Below are 13853 nucleotides of genomic sequence, written 5' to 3' on the forward strand. Positions count from 1 at the left end.
GGTAAGGCTACAGTGACTTCACCTTTTGTTTTTTTTATTGAGGGGATACAGCTCTAGTCTCTGGATGAGACGTGAAATCAAAGCTCCCACCCAGGAGCATTGTGCTGAAGTGAAGAGGACTCTGTAAAACCCACCCAATACCCAGGCTGTCAGGAGATGACCTACTGTGACTCTGCGCGACTTTACTGTTCGCAAACCGCGTGCTCATATCAATACACACCGATTCCGCAAACCTGAACAGTTACTTGGAGCAGCAGCGACGAGCCAAGGAGCTGCCATTGACCTGCCATTGACAGCGGCTCTGTGCTGCTGTTGTTGTTGTTGCCGCCGGAAGCGGAAGTGAGGCCGGTCACCAAGATGGCGGCGCTGGGCATCGACGTGGAGGACGAGAGTATCCTGGCGTCGATTTTCCGGGATTGTTTCCCGGAGAACTGGAGGGAGAACGCGGACTTCACGGTGTACCTGTCCGAGCTGAGCTCGTACGGAGTGGAGAAGCTGAACCGGGAGCCCGAGAGGCTGGCGGAGGACAGGGCCCAGATCCTGCAGCAGACCCAGCAGCTGGCCTTCTCCAACTACAAAACATTCATCAAAACGGCCGAGTGCACCAAGGAGATCTACCGAGACTTCGGCCTGGTCGAGAAGCACGTCTCCGCCCTCCTGGACAAGCTGCCCGGCCTCAGCGAGAAATGCAGGCAGTTCATCCGAGAGACGGAGGAGACCGGCGCCAGCAGGAGGATGAACAGCCTGACCCTGAACCGCCACACCGAGATCCTGGAGATCCTGGAGATCCCTCAGCTCATGGACACCTGTGTCAGGAACGGCTACTACGAGGAGGCTCTCGAGCTGACCGCTTACGTGAAGAGGCTGGAGAAGAAACACTCTTCCATACCCGTCATACAGGTATCAAAACCAGGAAGGGCTGCAGAAACTCAATACAAGAACAGAAATGGCTGGAGAAACTCAGCAGGTCAAGCAGCATAGGTGGAGAGCAAACAGGCGTTAACGTTTTGGGTCCAGTAGGCTGCCCTCAGAACTGGAATACAGAGGAACCTCCATTATCTGCACGAAATGGACAGGCACTGTTTCGTTTGGATAATTGATTATTCAGTTAATTGATTCAAGGCTTTTCCTCTGGGGCTCGGACTTTTCTGTTAATTCTGCTCCCCATTCAGGAGATGAGGCAGCAGCACACTGCGTGCGAGCCCCCAACCCCGTACACACCCCAACCCTGTCCAACCCCACCCCCTGCGTGCCTCTCCCCCCACCCCCCGGGGGCAGCTGGATTGGACACCAATAACAAGGTAGCTGCTGCTGCTGCTGCCTTTCGGGGGGGGGGGGGGGGGTGAGTCTCCAAATAGCACATGCACACAGCGCCCCACACACAACAGATAATCGAGTTTCCTCTGTAATTCAGAATAGAAATTGCTGGAGAAACTCAGCTGGTCAGGCAGCTCATCTGTGAAGAGAAGTCAGAGCTAATGTTTCAACCTTGATATGACTCCTCTTCAGAACTTCAGAACTAATTCTGAACTGGACTTCTGAAAGAGAGTTTTATTCCTCTCTCCACAGTTGCTGTCAGACCTGCTGAGTTTCTCCAGAACTTTATGGTTTCATTTCCAATTTGCAGTGCCCATGGTATGTTGCCTGATACACATGTCACTACCCTTTGAGAATGTCTGTCTTCAGTGTTAGCTATGAGTAAGAATTGGTTTCAAAGTGTTCTGAATGTTGCATAATTCTTCACAATATGACAAAAGGTCTTTTTCCCAGAGTAGGGGAGTTCAAAACTAGAGGACATAGGTTTAAGGTGAGAGGGGAATGATTTGAAAGAGACATAAGGGGTAACTTTTTCATGCGGAGGGTGGTGCGTTTATGGAATGACCTGTCAGAGGAAGTGATGGAGGCTTGTATAATTACAGCATTTAAAAGGCACCTGGATGGGTACATGAATAGGAAGGGTTTGGAGAGGTGTGGGCCAAGTGCTGGCAAATGAGACTACAGGTAGTTCTTCTATAATTCGATGGTTGTGTTCTTGTGCAACTCCGCATTATAGAAAAATCGCGCTTTGTCAACACTTTAAGCACTATTTCTAATGTACTTGCATTACAGCCAACACACGTTTTAAAAGTTCACGCTTTAGAAAGTGTCAACAATTTGTCAATCACAATGCAATGAATTCACGAAACGCGAGTTAATTTAGATTAATTTAGGAAATCTGGTCAGTATGGATGAAATTGACTGAAGGATCTCTTTCTGTGACGTGATCGACGATGCCCTCCACTGCATCTCCTCCACTTCCCGCTCCTCCACCCTTGAGCCTCGCCCCTCCAATCACCACCAGGACAGAACCCCACTGGTCCTCACCTACCACCCCACCAACCTCCATATACATCGTATCATCCGTCGTCATTTCTGCCACCTCCAAACAGACCCCACCACCAGGGATATATTTCCCTCCCCTCCCCTATCAGCGTTCCGAAAAGACCACTCCCTCTGTGACTCCCTTGTCAGGTCTACACCCCCCACCAACCCAACCTCCACTCCCGGCACCTTCCCCTGCAACCGCAAGAAATGTAAAACTTGCGCCCACACCTTCCCCCCCTTACTTCCCTCCAAGGCCCCAAGGGATCCTTCCATATCCGCCACAAATTCACATGTACCTCCACACACATCATTTACTGCATCCCCTGCACCCGGTTTGGCCTCCTCTATATTGGGGAGACAGGCTGCCTACTTGCGGAACGTTTCAGAGAACACCTCTGGGACACCCGGACCAATCAACCCAACCACCCCGTGGCTCAACACTTCAACTCCCCCTCCCACTTCACCGAGGACATGCAGGTCCTTGGACTCCTCCATCGCCAGACCATAGCAACACAACGGCTGGAGGAAGAGCGCCTCATCTTCCGCCGAGGAACCCTCCAACCACAAGGGATGAACTCAGACTTCTCCAGTTTCCTCATTTCCCCTCCCCCCACCTTGTCTCAGTCCCAACCCTCGAACTCAGCACCGCCTTCCTAACCTGCAATCTTCTTCCTGACCTCTCTGCCTCCACCCCCACTCTGGCCTATCACCCTCACCTTGACCTCCTTCCACCTATCGCACTTCTTACGCCCCTCCCCCAAGTCCCTCCTCCCTATCTTTTATCTTAGCCTGCTGGACACACTTTCCTCATTCCTGAAGAAGGGCTCATGCCCAAAACGTCGATTCTCCTGCTCCTTGGATGCTGCCTGACCTGCTGCGCTTTTCCAGCAACACATTTTCAACTATAACTATCACTGTCTAACTAGACACACAAAAGCAAATATTCTACTGCAGATATTGGAAATCTGAAGCAAAAGTGGAAAATGCCAGGAAGTTATTTAAAAATTAATAAATAAGGTGTGGGCTAGCATTTCTTGCCAGTTGGCCTTGAGAAGATTGTGGTGAGTTGGTTTCTTGAACTGCTGCAGTCCATTTATGTAATTATATGCACAGATGTTAAGGAGGAAGTTCTAGGATTTTGAAGGAACAGTGACATAGTTGGAAAGCACTATCTAAGGAACCTTGATGAATTTCTACAGTGCATTTTGTAAGTGGCTGACACTACTGCTATTGTGCGCAGTAATGGAGGGAGTGAATGTTTTCAGGATGTGTTGCCATTGTATTTATGTAATTAGCTCAGTTTTAGTCAATGGTAAACCCCTCACACCCCCTCCCCCAAATGTTAGCAACATAGGATTCAGTGATGGTAATGGCATTGAATATCAAGAACAATGGTTGGATTGTCTGTTTGGAGTGCTTGTGTGGCAAATGTTACAAATATAAGTTGCTAATTGCCACTTGTCAGCCCAAGCTTGGATATTGCTTTGTATGGGCACAGATTATCTGAGAAGTTGTAAATAGTGCTGAACATTGTGCATTTGGGCGGCACGGTGGCACAGTGGTTAGCACTGCTGCCTCACAGCGCCAGAGACCTAGGTTCAATTCCCGCTTCAGGCAACTGTCTGTGTGGAGTTTGCACATTCTCCCTGTGTCTGCGTGGGTTTCCTCCGGGTGCTCTGGTTTCCTCCCACAGTCCAAAAATGTGCAGGTTAGGTGAATTGGCCATGCTAAATTGCCCGTAGTGTTAGGTGAAGGGGTCAATGTAGGGGAATGGGTCTGGGTGGGTTGTTCTTCGGAGGGTCAGTGTATAGACTTGTTGGACCGAAGGGCCTGTATCCACACTGTAAGTAATCTAATCTAATCTAATCTAATCAAATCATTTTACGGGCGGCACGGTGGCACAGTGGTTAGCACTGCTGCCCCACAGGCCCAGAGACCCGGGTTCAATTCCTGCCTCAGGCGACTGACTGTGTGGAGTTTGCACATTCTCTCCGTGTCTGCGTGGGTTTCCTCCGGGTGCTCCGGGTTCCTCCCACAGTCATTGTGCAAACTCCACACAGACAGTTGCCTGAAGCGGGAATTGAACCCGGGTCTCTGGCGCTGTGAGGCAGCAGTGCTAACCACCGTGCCGCCCAAATGCACAATGTGCAGGTTAGGTGAATTGGCCATGCTAAATTGCCCGTAGTGTTAGGTGAAGGGGTAAATGTAGGGGAACGGGTTACGCTTCGGCGGGTCGGTGTGCACTGGTTGGCCCGAAGGGCTTGTTTCTACACTGTAAGTAATCTAATCTAAAAAAAAAGCAAACATCTCCGCTTTGGAGATAGGTCCGCTATAGAAGATAGGAAAAGGAGTAGGCTGTTTGCCCTTTGACTGTGCTTTGATATTCAATATGTTCATGGCTGATGGGCCAATTCAATACTCTGTTCCAATACCCTTTCGGCCTAAAAACTATATTCATCTCTTTGAAAACATTCAATTTTTGAGCCTCAACCATAGTACATAGAACATAGAACAATACAGCACAGAACAGGCCCTTCGGCCCACGATGTTGTGCTGAACATTTGTCCTAGCTTAAGCACCTATCCATGTACCTATCCAATTGCCGCTTAGAGGTCACCAATGATTCTGACTCTGCCACTCCCACAGGCAGCGCATTCCATGCCCCCACCACTCTCTGGGTAAAGAACCTACCCCTGACATCCCCCCCATACCTGTCACCCTTCACCTTAAATTTATGTCCCCTTGTAACACTCTGTTGTACCCGGGGAAAAAGTCTGACTGTCTACTCTATCTATTCCCCTGATCATCTTAAACCTCTGTCAAGTCACCCCTCATCCTTCACCATTCCATTGAGAAAAGGCCTAGCACTCTCAACCTATCCTCGTACGACCTATTCTCCATTCCATGCAACATCCTGGTAAATCTCCTCTGTACCCTCTCCAAAGCTTCCGCATCTTTCCTAAAATGAGGCGACCAGAACTGCACACAGTACTCCAAATGTGGCCTTACCAAGGTCCTGTACAGCTGCAACATCACCTCACGACTCTTAAATTCAATCCCTCTGCTAATGAACACTAATACACCATAGGCCTTCTTACAAGCTCCATCCACTTGCTGTAGTAAAGAATTACATAGGCTCACCACTGTCTAGATGAAGAAATTTCTCCTCCTCTCTGACCTAAGTTGCCAGCCCTGTATCCTCAGACTATTACCCCCGATTCTGGATTCCCCCTTCATTCGGAACATCTTTCCTGTGTTTATCCTTTCTAGTTATGCTAGAATTTTATCAGTTTCTATGAGATTCCCCCTCATCTTCTAAACTCCAGTGAATATAGTCGTAACCGATCTTGGGTCTTTTCGTTTGTTGGTCCTGCCATCCCAGAAATTGGTCTGGTAAACTTTCATTGCATTCCTTCCACAGTCAGAACATCCTTCCTCAGTTGAGGTCAAAATTCCATACAAGACTCCAGGTGTGGTCTCACTGAGGCCAATGTATAATTGCAGCAAGACATCCTACTCAAGACATCTCATGAAATCCAACATAACAATCTCCCTTCTTTACTGCCTGCTGCACCTGCATGCTTACTTTCAGCGACTAGTTTACAAGGTCTTTCAGGTCTCTTTGCGCCTCTCACTTTTTCCAACCTGTCACCATTCAAATAATCACTCTTTCTGGTTTTGCAATCACATTTATCCACATCTTATTATATCTATCATGCATTTGCACACTAACTCAACTGAAGCATCTCTGCATCCTCCTCACAGTTCATCGTCCCACTCAGCTTTGTGTAGTCATAGGGAGACGCTGAACAGGCTGGGGCTGTTTTCCCTGGAGTGTCAGAGGCTGAGGGGTGACCTTACAGAGGTTTACAAAATTATGAGGGGCATGGTTAGGGTAAATAGGCAAAGTCTTTTCCCTGGGGTCATGCAGTCCAAAACTAGAGGGCATAGGTTTAGGGTGAGAGGGGAAAGATATAAAAGGGACCTAAGGGGCAACATTTTCAAGCAGAGGGTGGTATGGGTATGGAATGAGCTGCCAGAGGAAGTGGTGGAGGCTGTTACAATTGCGACATTAAGAGGCATTTGGATGGGTATATGAATGGGAAAGGTTTGGAGGGATATGGGCTGGGTGCTGGCAGGTGGGACTAGATTGGGTTGGTATATCTGGTCGGCATTGACGGGTTGGACTTGAAGGGTCTGTGTCCATGCTGTACATCTCTATGACTCTATGTTACATTTAGTTCCCTCATCTAAATTGTTAAAAAAGATTTTTAATAGCTGGGGTCAAAGCACTGATTCCTGTGGTATCCCACTGACTGCTACTCAGACAATGGCTCATTTATTCCTACATTGTTTCCTGTCTGTCAGCTTGTCTGGTTCTCTACCCATGCCAGTATACTGCCTTCAATCCCATGCATTTCAGTTTTAGCTACTAACCTCTTATGTGTAGCCTTATGAAGGGAGGAAGGTCAATGATGAAGTAGCTGCAATGTTAGTGCCTAGGCTACTATCCTGAGGAATTCCTGCAGAGATGTCCTGGAGCTGGGATAGATAGATGACCAGAAACATCATCTTTTGTGCTCGGTTTAACTCCAACCAGCAGAGTTTTCCCTTAATTTATATTGACTATAATTTTGTTACGGTTCTTTGATGCCATCCTTAGTCAAATGTGGCCTTGATGTGAATATTAATGACAAGGCCATTGTTTGTTGCTCACCCCTAATTGTCCTTATTGTAATAATAGAAATAACTGAGTTGTAGCTATAATTTAAAGTTTGTTTTAATGCAACAAAAGCGCTATCTAAAACTTACTCTTTATTCCACTAATTTTATACATTTTGGTTTATCTTCTCATCTTTGCTTATGGGAAATATACATTTAGTTCTTTTTATTCTAAATCTTTGAAACAATTTAATGTATTGGCTGTTATTTTTCTCATGCAGGGAATAGTGAATGAAGTGCGTTCTTCTGCTCAGTTGATGTTAAACCAGCTTATCCAACAGCTACGAACCAATATCCAACTTCCAGCGTGTCTACGGGTCATAGGCTATTTGAGAAGAATGGATGTATTCACTGAAGCTGAACTAAGAATAAAGTTTCTTCAAGCTCGAGATGCCTGGTTGAAATCTATGCTTGCCTCCATAATGGACAGTGATCCTTACTTTCACGTAACTAAAACAATTGAGGCTTGCCGAGTCCATCTGTTTGATATTATCACTCAATATCGTGCTATTTTTTCTGATGAAGATCCTTTATTGCTTTCCAGCAATCACACTGTGAATGAAAGTGCTATTTTCCATGGCTGGGTGGTGCAAAAGGTTTCTGAATTTTTGCAGACTCTGGAATTAGATCTTCAGAAGGGTGTAGGTGGCCGCTTGGATTCATTGCTGGGCCAATGTATGTATTTTGGGCTTTCTTTTAGTCGTGTGGGAGTAGATTTTCGAGGACAACTTGCTCCTATGTTTCAAAAGGTTGCTATGAATACTTTTGAGAAAGCAATTCAGGATGCTGTGGAGAAGTTTCAGGAAGACATGAATCTGTACACATTAACATCTGCCCCTCCAATATTAGGCAGCACAATCCCTGTGTCTCTACCAACTAATCAGCCAGGCACCCTACAACCTCCAATGGTACTTCTGGACTTTCCTCCGCTGGCATGTTTTCTAAATAACAATTTGGCAGCTTTTAATGATCTTCGCCTCTGTTGTCCCATAGCACTTGCACAGGAGGTTACCACGTGCTTGGAAGATGCACTTGTGAAGGTATTTCAGCTATTGTTACCACACATAATTAAAGTATTTTAAAAACTTTAACGAAGCAACTTTAGGAATACACACAGCTATGTTTTCTTACAGTTTAAATTAATTAAAGTACTAAATTCTCATTTCCTTTACGGTAATATTTGTTCCACTACAACCTTCCAACACTTAACTATTTTCCTGGGCATATTTCATAAAAGGGGGAAAAAAGATGAGGCCAAATTTGTACAATTTCTGCAAAAATATAACGATAATCACATAGATTGAATTTTAGAGAGTACTGTATTCCCATATTTAAATTAGTGTTTGTTTATATAGCAATGCTGATGATACATGGTATTCTAAGGATGGAAATAGCATTTCCAACTTAATATTATTGCCACAAGGGCATAGTTTGAAGTTGTTGAATCCACTATGTGCTGTTCATGTCTTGCTTTTCAAAGGCATTGCTTCTAAAATTTGTCACATCCTAAAAAGACTCATAAAGAGAGTGGAAATGGGCAAATATATGTCAGTTGACTTGACAGCTATTGAGTAAGACTGGAGCTTATTGTTATGACAGTCTTAACAATGCACTTAGGTCACAATATGCTCTGGCAGAGTCATATGGTTTCACAAAAAGAAAATTGTTGACAAATGTATTTTTAAGGATGTAACTAGCAGCAAAAAAGGGAACCAGTAGCTGTAGTATACTTGGATTTCCAAGAGACATTCAATAAGGTGCCACCCAAAAAGTTAGGAAAGATGATGACTAACGGAGTTGAGGGAAACACACTAATTTGTATGAAGGATCAGTTCAAAGAAAGCTGAAACTAGGGAGTTTGGAATTTGAAGTAAAATTTCAAAATTTGATAATTCTAAACTTGAAATATAGTTGATGTTGAGAATGATACCAATCGACTGTACAGAATATCAGAATGAACCGTGAAGTTGCAGATGGATTTTAATACGTAGAAATGAGAGTTGATGCAATTTTGGCAGAAGCAATATAGCCTGGAAGAGTAGTCCTAAGAGTGTTGGGACAGAGAGTCCTAGGGCTTAATTTGAATAGATGTTTTGAGGGTGGTGGAAGAGCAGTCAGTAAAGAGATTTTGGACTTGAGAAATTGAAGCAATGAGAGCAAAGGCTGGAAGTTACTCTGAGCCTGTTTAAAACCATGGTTAGTCCAAAGCTGGTGTATTGCATCCACATCCAGTCACTGTGCTTCAAGAAGGCTGTGAGGATCTTTGAAAGCGGTCAGAGGACATTTTCCAAAATGATTCTAGTGAGGAAGTATTTTAGCCAAAAGGTTATGTCAGACATAGAGTTTTCTTTCCTTGGAGTGAAAGAGATTGTAGAAGAGGTGTGCAAGATTTTGACAGCTTTAGATAAGGCAGACATTGAAAGATGTTCCCATTAGCTGAAGGTGTAAAGGCTAAGGGACATTCCTTTAATCTTTTGGACAAAATATGCAGGTGGATCTCAAGGAGAACATTTTATTTCAAGTGTTGCAATCTTGGTCAAGGCTAGTGACATTTTCTCTTTGGAAAATGAAATCTAAAATCTGTCATTTATTGAAAAAAATGAAACCACAAGATTTCACTTTAGAAAACAGAAGAATTTTTACTATACGTAACTCAAACAAAACCAAGACAAAATCTTGTCTTTGGTACCCCTGTATACTCCCAAACTCAGAATCGCTAAAGTTACAAAATGAATCAACAGGCAGGATACAGTTGATTGGTGTCCTTCCAATCAGGTTCAGTCTCGGAAGTTTTTGTTTCCAATTGTAGTTTATTTTTGTTGCCTGAGAAACTGAGTCAGTTCCTTTTCTGTATATGATTTCTTTTTCACTTTTTCAGTTGGGAGTTCATTTCAAGATAAGTTACAAACTTTGACCACAGATTTCATCACAGTTGGGAGTGAGCTACGAGTTGCTCCCTATGAAAATGGTGGAGGTTGAGCCAATGACTGATTTAGATTTATGGGCAGTAATGGGAATAAATTGATAGACTGAAAAACCTCCTTCTGTCCCATAATAATTCTATGATCATTGGAGTTTTGTTGTTCAATAGTTCTACTTGACAAATGAAGAGTGATAGTAGTGGCAGATCTGGATAAGTCTACGACTCTGTCTTTCTTTATAGAAATGTTAAATGTTGAGCAAATTTTCAGAAAATGTATGATTTTCTAATTCAGATTTTCTTTGTAGGTTACAAAGTTAATTCTCATTTTTCATCGAGCAGAGGAAACGGCCTTCAGTGTGAAAGAACGGGAGCTGTTTCTCCAGTTCTGCATTACATTTACTGAAGATTTAGTGCCTTACCTGAATCGATGCTTGCAGGTTCTTTTTCCACCCGCACAAGTAGCGCAGATTCTAGGTATGTAGGCAGCTACCAGTTACTTAGTATTAATGTATTATTTTCTATTGGATGTTGAATAAACTTGATTGAACCACAGCTATATTTTTTGACTTTAAAATGTATGGCTTTTTTATGTTTCACAGGCATTCCTCCTACTCAACTTCATAAATATGGTTCCATTGGGTGCATTCACACAAGTGTTATTCTAGAAATGCTTGATTTTCTGCTACCAAGAAAGGAAATTATAATTCCACCAAATAATTCCATCCAACTCTTGCCAGTGGAACATACCATAGACAGTTCTGGATTAGATATACTAAGTGAACAGTATCCACCAGCATCACCTTCATGTGTGCCAAATGTAACAATGGAGGAAATGAAACCAGATCCCCTGTATGTGGATAGCCAGGCAACAGAAGATGACTCACTTCAAGCTGAACTGTAACATGTTTATAATTTAGCAAAGGTAGTTGTGGGACTCACATGGGATTCACATTATTTCCAAAAGTGGACTGAATTGCATAAATGCTTGATTTTCCCTATTAATATTGAAAATGTAAATTATTTGGATTTAGTTGAATCTAAAATGTGGAACATATTGTAATTGAAAAAGACTTGACATAGTCAACCAAGGTGAGATAAATGCTACTGTTTGTTAGCGCAGTTTGTTTATTTAAACTTGTTAATATTTCATGTTTTATTAACTTAATATTGTTTTCCCAAATATCTAATGTTTTGAAACGTCAAGAATTTTTAGTAGCGAGTATGAAAGAGAATTGAGGAAAGAACAAATGGTTGTCTCTTAATGATAGTTTTCAATACTGACACATTCTTGTTCTGTTTTATTTTGTTAAATTGTTGGCAAATCCATGTTAATATTTAATGCTGAGGCAACTACTTAAGGACTGAATTAGCGGCAAATACATTTTGTTACAATACCCGATTATTCCAAGTTTTACTTCAGGAATTAGAAAATCACTTGGCAATGAATTGACCTGACTTTACTTAATATCTTCTAAATATGGGATCATCATAAATCCTGCCTGTTTAAGGGACTTGAATCTTTTCATGGTAACATTTGAAAGGTAATGTGTTAAGACTTTAATTGTATGATGCAATCACACTACTTACTTGGAAAGCTACTCTGAAATAGTTTTGTAAACCTAAGAGTTGTGGTGTTTGTGAAATCGAGGTGTGCTGGTTTTGTAAATAACCATTGTGAAACTTGCTAAATTGTATTAATCATTGTATACATTCTTTGTGAACTGTAAATAACAAATCTAAGGTAGAAAGTGTTGTAAAATTATTCCTGGGCTTCTAAGATTTTTCTCATAAGGTGCCAATGGGTAAGATTAAATAATGTTTTAGGTCCTGTCCTCATGAATATGGACATTTTGTCTGATAATGACTTATCTTTGTATAAATATTGTACAAAATGTGGTTATTTTGCTTCCTATTATATCAATTAAAGATTAGTTGACTTATGAGCAGCATACAAGTACATAATTTTTAAAGGCATGTGGATTGGGAAAACCAGGTTAATTTACAAATAGCTAATGTTATTAATACTTGTTAATTGTTACTTGTCAAAAAGGTTAAATATTTTCTACCATGATAAAGGCTCAGTAAATTTTGAACATGCAGTTGCACGTAAGATTGCAATGGAGTTATCGTCCACGTCTCTGAGCCAGATGGTTCAGGTTTTGGCCCTGGTTCAAGACTAAGGAAACCCTAATGGCTGGGAAAGTTACATTCAGAATATGAACCACAGGTGGAGTATAAATTTATACATCCTTCCAATATTTGCCAATACATGGTAAGAGCCAGAGAGATTCCTGGTTAAACATGTGATGAACAAAAAATTGGAATTTACTACCACAGCTCCAGGACTTTTAGACTTAGAGATTTAGCTACACAATTCTTTGAAGTTTGTATCACACATAGTTAGGGTGGTTAAGAAGGTGTTTAGCATGCTTGCCTTCATTGCTCAGGTATCTTTTCCCTAGGGTGGGGGATTTCAACACTGGGGGACATTAAGGTGAAAGGAGAAAGATTTTAAAAAAGACTTGAAGCAATTTTTTTGTGGTTCAGGTGTGGAATGATCTTCCAGAGAAAATTGTGGATACAGGTACAGTTACAATATTTAAAAAACACTTATTCGTGTACTTTTCTTAGAAATGTTTGGAGGGATATGGGCCAAGTGCAGACATGTGGGACTAGTTTGAGATTATGGTCAGCAGGGACTGGTTAGACAGAATAATATGTTTTTGTGCTGTATGACTATAGTATACTTATAAAAGTATGGTGCTGTAGCAACTGATTCCTTGGCGTTGGTTGCCTGGATGGAAGGTCAGTGTGCTAAACAGAGACACGCACAAGAATTCTTAGAAGCATAGCATTCTAACCGAAACTGTATCAACAAATGCATTGACTTGGATCCCATTTACCATTCTCTCTGTGCGTGCCCCCCCCAGGAGAAAAAACAGGAAATGACATCACCAACCCAAACATATAAATAAAAGCAGGAAATACCAGCAGTGCTTCGTCTGGAGACTCACTGAAGATGTTACTTAGTATGGTGACAAAATATCTGAAAATGAACCTTTCAGTTGAGCGAGCAAACCTACATCCAGATTTTTTTTAACATATGAAAGAGTTGAGGTACTTAATTTTGAAAACTAGTTTGTACATTCAAAGGTACACTAATAATTTTTGCCATCCCATGAAAAATGACCCACAAATTGTAAGTGGGTTTGGTATAAATTAACATGCTGTATTTACCACCACCATAGCAATACTACTTTAACATGGAATTGTGGTAATGTCACTACACCAGAAATCCATTGCTTTACGGTCATGGGTTCAAATATCACCATAGTAAACCGAGGCATTAGAATTCAATAAAAATAGGGACCATAAAACTTATCCTAATAATGGGAACTATGAAACCACCAATTGTTGTAAAATGCATCTGGCTCACTAAGTTCTTTATGCGAGGGAACTGGCATCTTTACTAGAACTGACTCACACCCACTGCAATGTTGGTTGACTTTTAACTGTCCTCTGATGTAGCCTAGCAAAGGGCTTTTGCCCGAAACGTCGATTTCGCTGCTCGTTAGATGCTGCCTGAACTGCTATGCTCTTCCAGCACCACTAATCCAGTATTTGGTTTTCAGCATCTGCAGTCATTGTTTTTACCTAGCAAACCACCCAGTTCAAGGAAGATTAGGGATGGACTACATATGCTGGTTTTGAGGCATGCTGCAAAACATGAGATTGCTGTTTTTCTGATATTACATTAATTAAAGTGCACACTGAATTTTTGCAGCATTATACACAAAAATATTTGCTAATTAAAGCAGACATTAAACAAACTCAGGCACATTAT

At 42.3% G+C, this 13853-nt stretch overlaps 1 protein-coding gene across 1 annotated transcript; it reads left to right on the forward strand.

The window, feature by feature from the left end:
• The first annotated feature begins 320 nt into the window (after positions 1-320).
• Positions 321-11950, forward strand: cog8 (component of oligomeric golgi complex 8). Its single transcript, XM_072596026.1, has 4 exons — positions 321-900; positions 7308-8126; positions 10315-10483; positions 10609-11950. The coding sequence occupies exons 1-4, from the start codon at positions 358-360 to the stop codon at positions 10908-10910; spliced, it is 1833 nt and encodes a 610-aa protein (XP_072452127.1). The 5' UTR covers positions 321-357; the 3' UTR covers positions 10911-11950.
• The last annotated feature ends 1903 nt before the right edge of the window (positions 11951-13853 follow it).

The sequence above is a fragment of the Chiloscyllium punctatum genome, chromosome 26 (genome assembly GCF_047496795.1).
Source record: "Chiloscyllium punctatum isolate Juve2018m chromosome 26, sChiPun1.3, whole genome shotgun sequence".
In the NCBI taxonomy this organism is placed as follows: Eukaryota; Metazoa; Chordata; class Chondrichthyes; order Orectolobiformes; family Hemiscylliidae; genus Chiloscyllium; species Chiloscyllium punctatum.

Excerpts from the sequence above, each read along its gene's own strand:
- cog8 (XM_072596026.1), top strand. The coding sequence starts at position 358 with ATGGCGGCGCTGGGCATCGACGTGGAGGACGAGAGTATCCTGGCGTCG. Across the intron at positions 901-7,307 it reads CTTCCATACCCGTCATACAG|GGAATAGTGAATGAAGTGCG; the intron begins GTATCAAAACCA and ends TTTCTCATGCAG. Across the intron at positions 10,484-10,608 it reads ACAAGTAGCGCAGATTCTAG|GCATTCCTCCTACTCAACTT; the intron begins GTATGTAGGCAG and ends TATGTTTCACAG.